The sequence below is a fragment of the Falco rusticolus genome, chromosome 3 (genome assembly GCF_015220075.1).
Source record: "Falco rusticolus isolate bFalRus1 chromosome 3, bFalRus1.pri, whole genome shotgun sequence".
NCBI lineage: Eukaryota > Metazoa > Chordata > Aves > Falconiformes > Falconidae > Falco > Falco rusticolus.
In genome coordinates, this window is record NC_051189.1 from 27,137,095 (window position 1) to 27,154,912 (window position 17,818).

At 37.3% G+C, this 17,818-nt stretch overlaps 1 protein-coding gene across 13 annotated transcripts in view; it reads left to right on the forward strand.

Moving 5' to 3' along the window:
* The window catches only part of UBR5 (ubiquitin protein ligase E3 component n-recognin 5), an 88,869-nt gene that overhangs the window by 53,938 nt on the left and 17,113 nt on the right, over positions 1–17,818 (forward strand). For 7 of the 13 annotated variants that reach the window (XM_037382388.1, XM_037382390.1, XM_037382392.1 and 4 more), the window contains 21 exons: positions 282–479; positions 1,612–1,822; positions 2,453–2,497; positions 5,784–5,910; positions 7,405–7,556; positions 7,937–8,032; positions 8,469–8,592; positions 8,923–9,020; positions 9,891–10,039; positions 10,459–10,550; positions 11,501–11,647; positions 11,743–11,861; positions 11,942–12,068; positions 12,169–12,298; positions 12,527–12,687; positions 13,232–13,471; positions 13,697–13,820; positions 14,551–14,662; positions 15,776–15,907; positions 16,791–17,048; positions 17,403–17,671. In XM_037382388.1, coding sequence (XP_037238285.1) covers positions 282–479; positions 1,612–1,822; positions 2,453–2,497; positions 5,784–5,910; positions 7,405–7,556; positions 7,937–8,032; positions 8,469–8,592; positions 8,923–9,020; positions 9,891–10,039; positions 10,459–10,550; positions 11,501–11,647; positions 11,743–11,861; positions 11,942–12,068; positions 12,169–12,298; positions 12,527–12,687; positions 13,232–13,471; positions 13,697–13,820; positions 14,551–14,662; positions 15,776–15,907; positions 16,791–17,048; positions 17,403–17,671 — 3,111 coding nt within the window. The remainder of the gene's footprint in view (positions 1–281; positions 480–1,611; positions 1,823–2,452; positions 2,498–5,783; positions 5,911–7,404; positions 7,557–7,936; positions 8,033–8,468; positions 8,593–8,922; positions 9,021–9,890; positions 10,040–10,458; positions 10,551–11,500; positions 11,648–11,742; positions 11,862–11,941; positions 12,069–12,168; positions 12,299–12,526; positions 12,688–13,231; positions 13,472–13,696; positions 13,821–14,550; positions 14,663–15,775; positions 15,908–16,790; positions 17,049–17,402; positions 17,672–17,818) is intronic. The other 6 variants (XM_037382394.1, XM_037382396.1, XM_037382397.1 and 3 more) reach the window with 4 other exon arrangements.

Below are 17,818 nucleotides of genomic sequence, written 5' to 3' on the forward strand. Positions count from 1 at the left end.
GCATTTAAGTAAGCTTAAAGTACAGGTTCTGTTTCCTTGATAATCTTTTGTGATGCATGTATACCATAAAGAAGATGCTTTTATTAGTATTTACTATGTTAAGTACATTTCAGGCATCTGAGAAAGGGAATCTGTTGTGCTGTGCCACTTGTAATGATAGGGGACAATGGCATAAATGGGAATTTTAGGTAAAGTGTTGTTGGCAGTCAAGCAGAACTAGACCTTTTGGGAAGGATAAATTGTGGAGGCTTAATGATAAAACTTTTTCCCCCCAATTGTAGGAATCTCCTATTATTCTTAGAGATGGAAATGGTACAATCTATCCAATGGCAAAAGATTGTATGGGTGGGATACGAGACCCTGACTGGCTTGATCTTCCACCTATTAGTAGTCTTGGAATGGGTGTTCATTCCTTAACAAATCTTCCTGCTAACTCGACCATCAAAAAGAAAGCTGCTATTATTATTATGGCTGTTGAGGTAAGATATTTTCTTTACTACAGAGTTACGTGCTTTTTTTCTCTTGCTTTCATAAAGTAATGCTTAAAGCAGCTTTGTGTTTAAATACCATTTTGTATTTTAACTATTTCAAAGAAACTAATTTCAACAGAAAATTCTTGTAGAAACATGAAAGCACAAACAAATTTACGTAGTAAAATTAAGATCCATTTTGGGGGTGCATGGCTTCTGTAATCAGGCTTTTAACTAATATTTTTTGGCATTACTGTTAAAACTTATTATTTGATGTCTACTACCAGTGTACTTTTTTTTTTTTTTGGTTGCACAGTTTTTCTGAGGGATCCAGCAACTTGTTTTCTTGTGAATGCAATAGTTTATTGTCTTACATTTTTTTAAAAAAATATTTGGACCATAAGTTAGGAAATCAAGTCAAGCAAAGGCTTTGGGGTTTTGGGTTGTTTTTTTTTTTTTTTTTCTCCCACTTGAATTGCCTGTAGAGTTCTGTACTCATCTGTGGTGCTGTATGAATAGTTCTGGTGTGAATTTATGTATCATACTTGTATAGACCTATCAGCGGTTTGGTGCAGTTTAGTTAGATCTGCTGTGTGCTGTGCTGCCACCAGGAGGTATTGTGTACCTGTTAGACTGAGGTTGATTTCACAGTGGACTATTCCATCACTCTGGAAAACCTTGTTATATCAGAGATGAGCCTCCCAGACTTTCAACAGCTTCTGTTCTTTCACTTTGCAGTATGTATATAGTTTGTTTAAAACAAATATGTAAGAGCTAGTTAATGTAGACCCCTTCGTTTTTTTCAGTTGTACCACTTTTCCCGTGTTACATGCAGCCATGAAATAATCTCTTAAGAACCCAGCTATGAAGTCAGAGGCATACTTCTGTGAGCCTGATAGCTTCTGCTATTTAAGCCTTTCCTTTACCTTGTCTGTGCCTGAATGCATGCTGTTTTCTGTTTTTAACAGTGCTATAATTGAGGTAATGTATATTCTCAATAGTTCCTGCACTGACTTCCAGCCAACATCCTAGATTTAGACCTATTAATTTCAGAAATGGAAAACTATAAGTACTTGGGAAACTTGTATGTCTTGCCTTTTGTGTTTTAAACTGTTAAAATATTGTATTCTTTTGAGTACAGAAACAAACTTTAATGCAGCACATACTTCGATGTGACTATGAGGCTTGCAGACAATACCTGATGAATCTTGAACAAGCAGTTGTCTTGGATCAGAATCCACAAATGCTGCAGACGTTCCTTGGCCATAGATGCGATGGAAACCGCAATATTCTGCATGCTTGTGTGTCTGTGTGCTTTCCAACCAGCAACAAAGAAACAAAAGAGGAAGAGGGTGAGCTCAACAGTATAATGAAAATACTTTGAAAGTAAACTTTTTATGTATTTTGAAGAGCATTTGAAATAAAGGCTGCATTGTTCATATATGGGTATCTTAAAATTTAGCACCTAAAATGTGTCCTAGCCTTTCAAAGGTGCTGAGACAACGTTTTTGTTAATCTTATAAGGATTTATAAGAATGCAATAATTAGAATACTAACCTGTTTTTATTGATTATAAAAGACAAAGTTTTCCCATCCACATGCTAATTTTAGATGAAAACAAGTATTTTCCAGCTTTTTGTCACTAGTATCCCGATTATATCACTATAAACTTACAAAAGAAATGGTACTTAGTATTTTTCAAGTGTTACAGTATATGTTAATGCCTGCAGTAAGAAATGCTAGTTGCAGTTGACGTGTATTAAGAAACGTGAAAGAATGACCTTCTGTTAACGCCAGTTACTGACACCATTTAAAAATGTCTATTAAATACTGTTACGTAAAAAGTATGTTAACAGAACAAGGTTGCTAAGTCAAGCACTCAAAAATTAGGAAATGCCAGAATTAAGTTTACCCGTGTGCTATACATGGGTATGCGTTGTTAAATGGTCTTTAATTACACCGTCATACTATTTTTTCCACAGGACTACCTCATTCAGTGCACAAGATGGACGGTGCTCACCGAATGGGTAGCTATGCAATATTTCTTTTTATCCTCATCATCCAGTGTGTGGCCCCATTCCTTACTTATTGCACACCATACAAACCCTGCACTGAATAATGAATGAACTTCCTCGTGGGGTTTTTGTATGGTGCTGTCATTGAATTTTAGTCATACATAGACCTTAATTGTTCATTGTATCCCTATTTATAAAATGGGGGTAACGCTGCAGCTTTCTCATCTCTTGCTTGAAGTTTTACTATAGCTTAAAGTATTACAGCTTGAAGTTTTTCTGTATTCAAAGCTATTAACTAATTTTGAGGGTTCTGTTTGAGAAGTCTAGGGTCTGATCTCAGTTTTTGGATTAGGTGTTATCTCAAAACACTTTAGTCTACAGCTGGATTAATAGTAGTTTCAGTTGTTCTGTGAATGTTAATTATTTCTGTGAGTCAGGCACCTTTTAGGTGTCCAGAAACTATTAGAATGTATCATGATCATCTGTAAAAACTTGCTTCACAAAGTTCTGTGTGCTGTTAGATGTGGCAGAAATAGATTCCATTTCTCCAAAGTGATGTTCAGTGACATTAAACACAAGACAATGCTCCCCCCATTCCTTGCCAAGCTGTTGCTGCCCTATTACACGCCTTCCAAATGTTGCAGCAAACAAGGCATAAACAGCTTGCTCATTGTGCAACCCTTCATCTTCAGTGTGTCGTCCATCCTGTGCACTGATTGAGGCAGGGGTCTTGTTGCGGGGTGGGGTGGGGGACAAAAAACCCCAAAACAAATAAACAAAACCCAGTTGCGTAACTGAAGATTGTTTTACTATAAGCACACAAGGAGGCTGAAATAAGGATGCATGGGCAAACTTAATCTGACTTTTCCTAATTTGAGTGCTTGTCTTTGCAACCTTGACATTTTTTCAGTAACTTCATTTGGATGTAATTTACCTTTCTGAAAAATGAAAAACGTGAACCTGATACACTTTTAACACCCCTCTGCCTCTCTCTTTCCCTTCGCAACAATTGTTTTAGAAGGGAATTCGTATCTTTAGATTCAAATCACATTCACCTTCCACTGTTACTGTTAGCGATGGATATTAGGACAAGCTTGTTTTCTGTGCATCACCTGGAGGGCAGTGGTGACTGATGTTATTGTCTGTAAGTTATACAGTGTTCTGTTGAACTGTAAAAGAAGTTTGATTTAGGAGTAAAGGTTTCAATTCAAGACTCCAGATACAATGTTCTTTAACAATTACAGAACATAGTGCCCTTTCCCAGCTAGTACCTGTCTGAGTTTCTTTGCCCTTCTATGTATGGTTTCCTCCTGCTGCAAAGGGAATATTGAGGGCAGGGATAAGCTTTTTTTATTGTCAGATCCTGTGCCTCGTGTTGGATAAATGAGCTGCAGGAAAAGTGGCTCGAGACCTGCAGGGCTGGGAGAAGGCTGCTCTGTGTCTCTGTGATTTGATATCTCCTCAGCCTTGCCAGTGGAACGGATCTTGGAATTCCAAGACAGGTCCAAAAGAAATGTCTAAGGCGTGTAAAATCATTAAAGAGTTACGATACTCAATTTCAGATAACTTTATTGAACACATGCAAACTGAGTTTTTTTTTCTAGAGAATAAGGGCAAGTTTCATTAGACAACAGAACCACAAATTACCCTTGGAACCAGCACATTTACAGTTGATGGATCTCCAAAAAATAATACTGACTTCTTAAGTGGAGCAGTGAAAATTCAGTTACAGTTTACAGTGGGACGAGGGATAGGTGAAACTTCTCTGTTGCAGAGAACAGTTGATTGCTTTCAAGATCTGTGACCCCCTGTGTGAGGGGTCCAGAAGTACTATGAGATGGATCATGAGTTAAGAGAACTAGTGGACCTTAGAAACGAGTACAGCCCAATACAATGGCAATTTGTTTACAACTGCAGGTCAACTAGTATAGAACTAGGGGCACAAAAGTAATATTCTGTTAAGTATTTGGTAGTTCTCTGCTGTAGGCACTAGGTGACTTTTGTCTGAGAAACCTGCACATGCTTGAGAACAAGCAAAATCTAAGATCTTTGCCACTTCAGGTAGTGATAAGTGGAAAGATCTAAAAAGTAGCATACTATAGAAGCTGACGGAGACCACTGAATTACCTTATTCTATGAACTCAAAAGTTAAAGGTATTAATAGTACGTTCTTGTTTGGGGAGAAAAAAAACCCAGAAGGAATTATCCGAGTGTTAGTATTGTCAGTGGAGAAACTATGCATGCAAAGAGTGGTGGCTGTCAGTTTGAAAAGCCTTTAAATGGAAAGTGAGCACTAGCCATAGCAGCTTTTAGACATGTCCTGTAAGAATGATCAGACTCACTTTATGGATTATTTTTTTTTCTTTTTCCAGAAATACACCTTTTCCTTCTAATTTGTGCTAAAATTTGTCTTTCACTGTGTTAAAAGGAAAATTGCCTCTGGCCTGGCCTGTATCATGCTGAAAGTGGCTTCTCTTTCAGTTCTTTCTGGATCCATGACTGTAGTGATTCCTAATTTGCTGTGTAGTGTCTATGCAATCTTTAATTTTCAGTAGCTCCTAAAGAAGCCATGACTGTTGCTCTGTGCAAACCTTGTACAGCTGACTTCACTGCTTTATCTGTTTATTGTCTTGTGGATAGATAAATCTACACTAAGTCTTTGATTCAGATGGTTGCCTCAAGTTGTACTGTAACTGTGCAACTAGGCAATTTTTTTATATTCTGTATAGCACTTGGCACAGTTCAGTCCTCGTTATGACTAGGACCTTTAGGTGTTATGGTGCTTAGGGTTTTAGATGTTAGAACAAATGCTTATTCTTTCTGATGTAAACTACTTGTGCTATCTTATTATAATGCAGTTTTCCTGAGCATGCTCGTAAGGAGAGCATGTATCTTACAAACCCAGAATTTTGCATTGTTCATAGCTGCTCATTTTGAAGTGTGCTGGGGTTTTTTTCATTGTCATTACTTTTGAAGCCTTGACTCAGCAAACGTCTGGAATGAGCTACGTGACAGATCCTTGTCTTTTGATTATACTGAAATCTGTGAAAGCTTGTTCTGCAATTTGGGTGCCTTGGACTTCCTTCCTTGATGGCCTTTTAGAAACCAAACCCAGTCAGAATCATGGTTAAGCTCATCCAAAATAAAAATTTCTGTATGAACCTACTGTGTCCCTCTAAATCTTACTAAAAAAAGTGCAGGGAACATTTTATGATTAGTGACATTTCATACTTCATACTTCTTCCTTATAATTTTCCCAAGTGAAATTTGGGCAGTAACACTTTTCTTAATTTTTCAGAAGCAGAGCGCTCTGAAAGGAATACATTCGCTGAAAGGCTCTCGGCTGTTGAAGCTATTGCAAACGCAATCTCTGTTGTGTCGAGTAACGGTCCCGGAAATCGGGCAGGATCATCAAGCAGCAGAAGGTAGATTTACTAATGCTTTCCTCCTCTTTTCTGTATGCCGATTTACATATTAATTACCAATCTCTTACTAATTTGTTCCTTCAGTCTAGTTTAACAATGGGCTCTATTGCTAGTTTAAAGCCAGATTTGACTTCTTCAAACACCATACTAGAGCTCTGGTGGTCTTTTTGAAGCCTTTTCTGGTATAAGAACTAATGTTGGGATATTTCTAAACTAATTCTGCTTTCTGGGGTTGGGACATTGTCTCATGGGTTGTAAAGTAGAAATGCTCCTCCTTGTGGGGAAAGGGGATTTGAGGATAAGCTTTAACAGTCTTTACCAAGGAGAATTAAGTATTGCAGACATACTGTAATAGTGGTCAGGCTTGCTGTTTTAACAGCATTTCTGAGGGAAATTATCACTTGCACAGATCAAGAATACTGAGATCAACGTAACACCAGTGAGGAGGAACTCAAATTGATTCTTCCTATCCTAAGCAATCATTGTTACAGTGGGAGTCCTTTTTATCACGGTGGCTGTAAAGGATAGGTTCGTGATGGTGACAGAATCCTGATTTCTGATGACATTTATGTTTTTCCTCTTTCCATGATGGTAATTGAGTGGTGCTCATGTCAAGGGAATTTGACAGTATCTGTACTGACTTCTAGTCAGTTCACAGCACTATGGATGAGAGCATAGTACAATTTTATTACTCAGCTCTGTAGTCAAAGCAACTGACGTGAAATCATGTCTTCATCCTTCCCAAGCTACAGTCCTCATCACTGTGATCTTTTTGACGTGGGAGATAAGGGTAGGGGTTGAAGATTCCCTCCCATATTTTGCAGGAGACGTTACTTACAAGAGGAACTTGTGCATTTAAAAAAACCCAAAACTACCTTTACATTTGCACCTCTTTTGTTTGAATCACACTGGGTCTACCACCTTTCTCTCGTAAGATGATACAGAATTTCTTGAAATTTTTTACTGACTGCACCCTGTAAAGTAGTACTCTCACATTTACTTTCACATTAAATAACTTCAAAGAAATAACTATTTTCAAAAAAAAGGTTTTTTTAAGCCCTATTTTTATTTTTCCATTGATTTCTTCTTGCAGTTAGATTTTAAAAAACAGAAAACAGCTGCAACAAGAGCAAATCCTTGCACAAGCTTAACACCCCTGGCAATGAGTTTGGGGTAGAAGGAATGTCAGATAGTGGCGGTAATGTCCATTAGCTGCTGCTTCCTGCAAGAGGCAGTACTGTGATGACTAGGGTTACATTCTGGGCTCAAACCTGTCTTTATACATTGCTGGCTGACTTTTCTTCCAAGGCTGTTATATTCTGTTGCAGCAAAATGGGATACAGGAATGGAAACCACCTCTTTGCTCATTCTTTATGCTGAAGAAAAATGGAGATGATAAAGAGTTTGGTTTCCTTTTTCAGTGTGAAATTCTGCTCTAAAATGTTCTACTTAAATGAAAATGAGATAGTATTTTTACCTTCGTTTTGTATTCAGTTTGAGATTAAGGGAAATGATGAGAAGATCCTTGAGAGCTGCTGGACTGGGCAGACATGAAGCTGGTGCTTCATCAAGTGATCACCAGGACCCAGTTTCTCCACCAATAGCTCCTCCCAGCTGGGTTCCAGATCCTCCTGCAATGGATCCGGGTAAGTCTGTTCATGTGTCATATTAGACTGTAGAATTAGAGATTTAATGAAGGAACCAACAACTTTTCATGTGAACCATTTAGATTTCGGCATGAGACTGAAATACCTAATGTCATTGAGGTAGCTTTAAGAGTTTACTGAAGGCTTAACAGCTGTTTCTAAATCCAGTATGTGTCTTCCTAATGCTGGTGTCAAACTTCTGTGAAGTGTGTGTTTTGTAACGTTGAGTTACATTACTAATCTAGGAATGTGCCCATTTGTAGGAAAGAGTACCAGCTAAGTACAGAAAACCTGCAGTGTGTTAGACATTGCAGAAAGAGCATGTTGTTAGGGATGTTTTTATGTATTGATATACATCCTGCTGTTCTGTTTACTGAAAGATGGTGACATTGATTTTATCCTGGCCCCCGCTGTGGGATCTCTTACCACAGCAGCGACTGGCACCAGCCAAGGACCTAGCACCTCCACAATACCAGGTGAGGACATATTGCTTATCTGATTATGCTTTAGAAGGAAAATGATCTCAAAAGCTGCCTCTGCTTGCACAGACTTTCTGCATATGAAAATGCCTCCGATCAGATGAAGATTGGATTGAAGCAGAATTTCAGAAGTGTGCAGAAAGTAAATGAAGCGCCATGCTGTCTTTTATGTAAAAAATATTTTTACCTGGGGAATGACAAATATGTAAAAATACGGTAATCGGTATGAAATTGGGATTCCTTCCTGTATTTCAGAATGTAATTTGGAACTGAAATTTACAATACTTCAGTAAAACATTGTTGAAATGAGCAAACCACTGAATAGTCAAGCTACTGATTAATCACCCCAGTGAAATACTGAATTACTTGCTTTAATAACTAGTCATTTTTTGAGGAAAAACTGTTTCTCTGCAATTTTTTTTCTTTATTACAGGTCCTTCTACTGAACCATCTGTAGTGGAATCAAAGGATCGGAAGGCAAATGCTCATTTCATACTGAAATTGCTATGTGATAGTGTTGTTTTACAACCTTACCTTCGAGAATTGCTGTCAGCTAAGTAAGGATTTTTGTATGAATTCTCACTATCCTTTGTAATATTGTATCACCTGAAATTGACTACATAGAAGCCTTTTCGTAAAGATTATATAAAGATGCATTAGTTAAAATGGAGAATGTTAGAATATTGGCTGTATTTGTGTCCTGACGTCCCTTAAAATTAGGTCTATTTCACAGAAGTAAAACAAATAGAAGAGTCCTTGTTTGTTCTGTGGTTTTTCTGATTGCACAAGGTTAGCAGTGCTAAGTTTTCATATATTTGTTTCCTACCCCTGCTGTTACAACAAAAAATTTTAGTGTATTTTAACTTTTCTGTTGTTTTTTTCCCTAGGGATGCAAGAGGCATGACACCATTTATGTCAGCAGTTAGTGGCCGGGCATATCCTGCTGCAATTACAATTCTAGAAACTGCACAGAAAATTGCTAAAGGTACACCAGTTTCAGTAATTATCATGTGATTTCTTTCTGAAGTTTGGCATGTGTGCAGATTCATTATTAACAGTGCTTTTTTGTGTGTGTGAAATTACATGTGCTTTAGCAACTGGTGATGATGGTAAACACCTTTTTCCAAAATACTGTTTATTACTGCATGTTTTGGAAGTCTTGCTTTTATGGAGTATCTTCCTCTTTTGTGGTGTATATATTATGATAGGTTTCTGTGAGTTTTATTGTTTTTGTGTTCTTTATGGCCTTTTCAGTATTTCATTGCTTTATAAACATCAGTGCGTTGAGGTACTATTTTTCAGTAGCACAGTGGTATCACCTGGAACTTCTTTGAATTAGAAAAAAACCCTATGTGATAAAGCAGTATACCAGTCTAGATCCTGTTTCTGAAGAGACTCCTATACACGTTTTATGACTCTTTCGATGGTGGTATTTAACTATTTTAGAAATATGTGAAGTTGAACTTAACTAGAAACTTAAGCAGATGAGATGTGTGGTGTAACAAGGTCTATAGGGCTGTGTATTCCTTGTAAGAATATTGCCCATAAATTATTTTTTTATTTTTTCAAAATGGTGGTCCACTGAATTGATTAGAATATCTGTGAATTTAAAACTGGGAAGGAGTTGGTGGTTGTATTTTTCAGTCAGGAATTTGCAGCAGCTTCTTTAAGAAATACGTGTAATGTGACAAGTGGAAAGCTTTTTTGAAAAACTGTGACAGAGACTTCATTCAAACTTCTGACTCTGTATGGAATTTTGTAATGAAAAACATCTGTTAAGTATGGATTCTGTTGGTGGGGTTTTGTTGTTTCTTGAGGGGTTGTTTTTAACACTGACATTCTATTGTTCTTTTAGCTGAAGCAACTTCCAGTGAAAAAGAAGATGATGTGTTTATGGGAATGGTTTGTCCTTCTGGTACAAATCCAGATGACTCTCCTTTGTATGTTTTGTGTTGTAATGATACATGCAGTTTTACGTGGACTGGCGCAGAACATATTAACCAAGTAAGGCGCGCTTTTTTTTTTCTTTAAGTAAATAGGAATGTGTTTCAACCTTGTATTGTGTTAGTATACTAATCTAATTATTAAAGTTGCATTGTTTTAATGACTGTAAATTTTAAGTCTGGTATGGTTACTGCTCCCCTGTTTGCTTTGTACTGTCAAAGCTGGCTGTGTTGGTCAGAATGTGGCTGTTTATGGGTGTGCCTTTTCCCCTCTGGCTAGCTTTGGCAAAAATACTGATGGAAACAGCTCTCTGAAAACACTGAATATTCTAACTAAAACAAAGTTTCGCTTTCTAGAATTTAATTACTTCTAAGTGAAGGCATCGTTTTGAACAAGGTTTTATTGTAACCTGAAGTGCTGTGAGATTGCAAGTGCCATAGAGAGAAAACTATGCGTAATATTTTTGGTAATTTTTTTAGGATATATTTGAATGCCGAACATGTGGCCTGTTGGAATCTCTTTGTTGTTGCACAGAATGTGCAAGGGTCTGTCACAAAGGACATGACTGCAAGTAAGTATTGTGTCCTGTTTCTTAGAATTAAATCAGTATTTTGTGGTCTCATTTGTTTACTGACAGTTAATAGGGTTTTTTTTTTCCTTGGTTGAAGCGTTCAGTTATTAGAGAACAGAAGATTTAATAAAGTACTTTAAAATCTTCCTCTGCTGCTCTGTAGCGTTTAAGGGTCAGAATTGAAAGAGTAACCTGAAGCGGCCTTGTACTTCTCATTTTGTGGAATTCAGAGTAAATTAGTAATTCTGACACCCTCAAAGAAGTTAATATTCTAAGAATAATAGATCTAAACAATACCATGTTTTCATTTTGGGTACCTCCAGGGGTTGTCTGAAGCCAGTGAATCCTGATGACAGATCATTCTCATAAACTTCCAGAAAGAAGTGTAGCATATTAATCTCTAAGGTCAACTGTAATAAAGGGAAAAGTGGGCAAGCAGTCAAATGAATAGTCAAGAAGTCTATGATCAGCTTGGGCAAAGCTTTGAAGTTGCAGATGTTTTGTGCTGCTGTTACAGGGTATAAAAGTTGCAGCATTAATATCCTAGCTATAATAAGCTAACAGATACAAAGATATTCTCCAGCATTGTAAAAATTACTGAGATTTTACTGCATGTTGTGAGGATTTCCAACTTAACTTTCTTGGCTGGAGGCTATTTTGGGAAAGAGTAAATGGTATTGGATGAGTTTTACTAAGGCATTATGAAAAGCTCTGTAGTGAAACTGCTGTTTTAAAATGAGTGTAGGAGATAAGAACAGCAAATGTAAAGTGTTGCCACATAAATAAACTCTGCATTTCTCTTTGACACTGGGTTTTGGCATCTTGCTACTATAATAAACAAAAAACTCTAGCAGGAATCTTAATGTGTACACTAATGCCCTCAGCCTGCATAGAAGATATTTAGTATATTACTGAACAGTGTTGCAGCTCACTTTTTCTATTTCTTGTAGGCTCAAACGAACATCTCCAACAGCATACTGTGATTGCTGGGAAAAGTGCAAGTGTAAAACATTAATTGCTGGACAAAAGTCTGCTCGCCTTGATCTCCTTTACCGCCTGCTTACTACCACAAATCTCGTTACCATGCCAAATAGCAGGCAAGCACACAGTTGTAATGACTAGGGGAGAATAATTTTTATTATTTTTAAATATGTGGTATGTCATGTCTCCACTAATCAATTTTTCATTACAGGGGAGAACATCTGCTACTGTTTTTAGTACAGACAGTTGCCAGGCAAACTGTGGAACACTGCCAGTACAGACCACCTAGAATTAGGGAAGATCGTAATCGTAAAACTGCAAATCCTGAGGGTAAGAGCTGTTTCAGTGAAATAGATGGCAGATTCCATATTTCAGTGCCTCTTTCTTATATTGTTTTTTTGTCTCTTTAGATTCTGATATGCCTGATCATGATCTAGAACCTCCTCGTTTTGCCCAGCTTGCTTTGGAACGTGTTTTGCAGGACTGGAATGCCCTGAAGTCCATGATTATGTTTGGCTCCCAGGAAAATAAAGACCCGTGTGTATTTACCCACAGTTGTCAATATAAAATTTGATCTGGTATTTGAGACCTGCTGACTTATATAAAATTTATTTCCTTCCTTTTTGTTTTTTCCAAGTCTTAGTGCAAGCAGTAGGATAGGCCATCTTCTGCCTGAAGAGCAAGTTTACCTTAATCAGCAAAGTGGTACTATTCGCTTGGACTGTTTTACACACTGCCTTATTGTCAAGTGTACGGCAGACATTCTGGTAAGCCCTCTTAGCTGTGTTCTGTATAGATTTTTCTGAATAATGTGATGCTATAGCGTATCTCGGGTGATAACGCTTGGAGACTAATTTGCACGTATCTTCAAGTTACTTGCGGTTTTGTGAATTTATACTGTTATGGCTCTGGTCTCCCTTTGAATCTTAATCTGTCTTGTTTCATGCCTGGAAATTACACAACACTATTGGGTTGTTAATGACCTGTTTCTACAGCTCTTGGATACTTTGCTGGGTACTCTGGTGAAGGAATTACAAAACAAGTATACATCAGGACGCAGAGAAGAAGCTATTGCTGTTACAATGAGGTTCCTGCGTTCTGTGGCAAGAGTGTTTGTCATTCTTAGTGTGGAAATGGCTTCCTCCAAAAAGAAAAAGTAAGTGGTGGGGGGTGTGCATGTGGTGGTTGTGGTGGCTTGGGTTTTTTAATTTAAAAATGTATTCTCTTGTTAAATGAGTTGATACAGATCAACAATAGGCAGAAACATCTGAATTAATTTGCAGTCTGTAGGCAGCATTGTGTGGAAAGGTGCAAACCTCAAGATTGCACCATAGCTGCTGTTATGTCATGTGGCTTTTTAATACAGTGCTTGTTAAACTTAAATGTTCATGCTGAATCTTTGTTTAAAATGTTAAGAATTTTGTAAGTAGAGGTGTTTTTAACATGTTAAAATTAGAATCTGTGGTTGTGTGTCAGTAATAAATTTAGATATCCAGCCTTAGTCTCAAATTATTGAATGACAAATGTTTTTAAATTACTTGAGTAGCTGTGCATATTGTAGTGGTACACGTGAATATATGTATCCGTTAAAGATAATTGTCTTGACTCTTTGGAGGAAAAAAAAAGGTATCACCATAATTTTTTTTTTCAGGGGAAAAAAGCCATACTTGACCTATGTTTTTCCATATTTTTTTTCCTAGCAATTTTATTCCACAGCCAATTGGAAAATGTAAACGTGTGTTCCAGGCATTATTGCCCTATGCTGTTGAAGAGTTGTGCAATGTAGCAGAATCTCTAATTATTCCAGTCAGGATGGGAATTGCACGTCCTACAGCACCCTTTACTCTTGCTAGCACTAGTATAGATGCTATGCAGGGAAGCGAGGAACTATTTTCTGTGGAGCCTCTACCACCCAGACCATCATCAGACCAGTCTAGCAGGTAAAATATCCTAAAGCTCACCATTCGTTATTTTCAAAGACTTGTTAAAGGTGGTTTTGTTTTGGGTTTTTGTTAGCTTTTCATTAACGGAAGTGTGGTGAGGCTTCTTATTCTGGCCAAGCATTTTGGAAGTACTTTCCTACTGACAAATTTCTTCAGTAATTCAGGTTTATAGTGATGTCCAAAGATCCAAATGTTTTGTTGTTTGTTTTTTTTCCTGTTAAGTTCTAGTCAATCTCAGTCATCCTACATCATAAGGAATCCCCAGCAAAGACGAATCAGCCAGTCACAACCAGTTCGTGGCAGGGATGAAGAACAAGATGATATTGTTTCAGCAGATGTGGAAGAGGTCAGGGGTTCTTTCTTTGTATTTTTTTTTCTTCTCAGTACGGCACCTAATGAATTAGCGTGTGCTTTAACGTCTGAACCAAAAAGCTATGCATCAAGACCTCTGATTTGCAAAAAATACTGAGTAGTTACAAAGTCCTACCAAGCCATAAGTATTTTGTTTTTAAGAGCTTTGTAGTTGTTTTGTATTCAGCATTATTTAGTTGTTTAAAATTAATAAAATAAATTAATAAAAATAGACTAAATTAAAGTATGGTTTAGAATATTAATAAATACATCTGTCATTTCCTTTATATATAAGCATACACTGCATTATAATTGCCTTTTAAAAAAGTTTTTAAGTCTTTCAGCATATGGTTGCTATTATGTAGGTTCTATTAGAGAACTAGAGGGTCTTTTACCAACATGGGAGCTCTTCAATATTTGGATACTAATTCTAGGGTTTATAGTCAAGTTTACCCTTTCAGCATTGAAATCTAATGTCCAAAGCTGTGGTTTATTTGTGGGCCTGATCCCCACCCCCCCAAGCACTGTGGACTGTACAACCACATACAACTACTGTGGCTGTAAGTTCATTTTCTGTTCACGTCAATTGTGAGGTCATCTTCCTTAGATGTGGGGTTTTTTGTTTCTAAGTTTTTTATTTAAATTTTGCACTGTGTTTTTGAAAATATGTAGATTATTTCTGATATGGAAGATACTCTAGCATAAAATTACAGTGCTTTTTCCAGGTTGAGGTGGTTGAGGGGGTAGCTGGTGAAGAAGACCATCATGATGAACAGGAAGAACATGGTGAAGAAAATGCTGAAGCAGAAGGACAGCATGATGAGCATGATGAAGATGGTAAGTATAATGCACATTATGCGCATTACTGCTTGGATGAGCAAACAGTGCATCAAAAACAAAAGGCATCTTTGGAGTCACCAGTGATAATGATTTGGGAGACTTGTGTGAGTAGAGAGAAATCCAAGGGTTTTGGACTATGCATCTTACAAAAGGAGATGAGTAAAATTATAGGTAACTCATAGTAGGCAAGTACATGATCCTTTTTTAAAATTATTTTTCTCTTTCTGAATGAAGAGAAAATACTAAGGTACCAAAGGATAAAAAGAACCCAAACAATCCAAATGTTATTACATGCTTGGGTTTTTTGCCTTTTGTGTTTGCCGCTGTAAAATGTTGCTGACATAAACTACTCGAAGGACTAAGAAAATAGCCTAGCTTGTGTATGGCTAATGACAGAATAGTGGTCATCCTCAAAAGGGATCTGAATCATGATGAGCTAGGTTTTAAACCAATCACAAAATGTTAACTATGATTCAATACTTTGTAGACAAAATCAATCTATTATGTATGAAAATTCTTGCCATTAATATGACTTTTATTAGTTAGTTTGGGATTAGGTGGCCCAAAGCTATGATGAGAAAAAATTATCTTCTCTTTCCGACTGTGCCTTGTGTTTCTAGTCAACTCATTTACAGTACAGGAAATCTCTTTATTCACTTGCTGTGTATTCAGAACATTTAATTACCAAAACGTAAAACAAAGTCTGTATTTTTTAATTAGATTTTTTTCAGGTTTCAGGTATTCCTTAGATGTTTGTTTGAAACAGCATATGGTTAATTGTCCTGATACATGTGTATGAGGAGTTGTGGAGTCTTTTGGCTTGACTGACTAATTCTGAATCCTTAAAGTCTTAATTTTCAGTGTGTTTTTTGAATGTATATGTGCAGTACAGAGTGAGAGGCCCAGAGGCTGCTAATTGCTGGAAAATAAGAAAATATGCTCCAAGTATTGCTGCACGTTTGCACTGCTTTTGTGACCTCTCCCTGCATATCCATTAACTTCTGCTATAGTAAGAGGCTCTGGGTTTTGTTGAATGTGTCTTACATGAGTCACTACAGTCATTCTATTTTTCTTTCTAAACATGAGGTGTTTTGTATATTGGTTTTATAGGCAGTGATATGGAGTTGGATTTGCTAGCTGCTGCTGAAACAGAAAGCGACAGTGAGAGTAACCACAGTAATCAGGACAATGCTAGTGGGCGCAGAAGTGTTGTCACTGCAGCTACTGCTGGGTCAGAAGCAGGTACACCACATCATCTTGTGTTTAATCTAGCTGTTTAAATTTAGATATTAGGATTAAGTTGTACTTGAAAAAGAAATGTGTTAGTGATTATATATGGCTTTAACAGCGGCAGAAGTGGTTTTGGATCTGGACTGCATCCAGCACTCCAGAAATATATTGGAGAAATTACTTACTTCACAACTAGATTGGACAGAGTGACAATTACCTAGTTATGACATTTTTAACAAGTACCTTTCCCTTGTAATCTTATTTTCACTTTCTTTGTTTTATATTCTCTTCACCCAGCTTTTTCCCCTCCCACCTCTGCCTTCCACACGTTTCCTGTTTTTCCTTTGCTTTTAATTTGCCTGTAGTTGTAAGGTCTGGTGCAGACTTTTTGGACAAGGAGGTGCGCTGAGATGTGGCCTGTCTTTTTTGCTCTTATGGAGCTTCTGTATGTGTTAGCCAGAGATTGGGAAGTGAAATGAAATGAAATGTTTTCATTCATTTTTTTAGTGTAGAAGTTAAATATGGTTTAAAACAAAATACAAAATCTGGCCAATCATTTTAAGGCTTTTTGAAAGTGACTGCTCTACTGTCCAGTTTGGAAGCATACTTTTTAGAATGTATTGCCTGGGGGCAGAATCAGTGAAGAATTTTAAAATAAATTTATTTCTTTGTTTATCTTTTGAAGTTTAAGTAATCTTACTGCCTTTTCATGATACCTATGGAAAATTAGCAGTATCTTATAAGGACAACTGAATATTTTTGGTAGGGGTCCTTGAACCTTTTTAGTGCATGTGGTTTCTTCTCATGGAAGAAGTTCACAATGCTGATGTGATACATGGGAACGTGCATAGACATGCAGTTTTCAGTTACTTGTATTGCTTATTTTCCTCAACAGGAGCTAGCAGTGTTCCAGCATTTTTTTCTGAAGATGATTCTCAGTCAAATGATTCCAGTGACTCTGATAGCAGCAGCAGTCAGAGTGATGACATAGAGCAGGAGACCTTCATGCTTGATGAGCCTCTGGAACGAACCACCAATAGCTCACATGCCAATGGTGCTGCCCAGGCTCCCCGTTCCATGCAATGGGCTGTACGTAATACCCAAAACCAGAGGACTGCTAGCACTGCTCCTTCTAGTACATCAGCCCCAGCAGGCAAGTCTGAGTAAACTACATGCATGAATGTCAGTTAACTCTGCTTTTGTTCCTTCCTCTGTTTTTATTTGTTCTCATAAGGATGAAGTCTTATCTGTTTGTCTTAGAAGGACAGTGCTGACCTATCTTGACTGTTCCAGTTCTGGTTTTGAATTTAAAAAAAGGAAGGATCTGTTGTAGTTCTTAAGAAGACATGAGTATGCTTACTGTAGGTAGTAATTTGTTGCTAGTTACAGTTGTGATGTCCGTAATATTTACAAGCTTATTTCTGGAAATGTTCATATTGGTCAATACAGAAAATATATAGCAAAGGTTAAATACATTCATTAACGTCATACTTTCTTTCATGTTTAGCAAGTTCAGCGGGCTTGATTTACATTGATCCATCAAACCTACGTCGGAGCGGTACCATCAGTACAAGTGCTGCAGCAGCTGCTGCGGCACTTGAAGCCAGCAATGCAAGCAGCTATTTAACATCTGCAAGCAGTTTGGCAAGAGCATACAGTATTGTGATACGGCAGATATCTGATCTGATGGGCCTAATTCCGAAGTACAATCATTTAGTATACTCCCAGATCCCAGCTGCAGTGAAACTGACTTACCAAGATGCAGTTAACTTGCAGGTAAGAACATCCAAATCTCTGTGGAGAAAGATAATTTCAATAAAATTGGTTTCTTTAAGTGAAATCATAGAATTGTTGAGGTTGACAGTGACCTTTGAAGATTATCTAGTCCACGTTCCCTGCAAGGGTCATCAGGAGGCTGCTCGG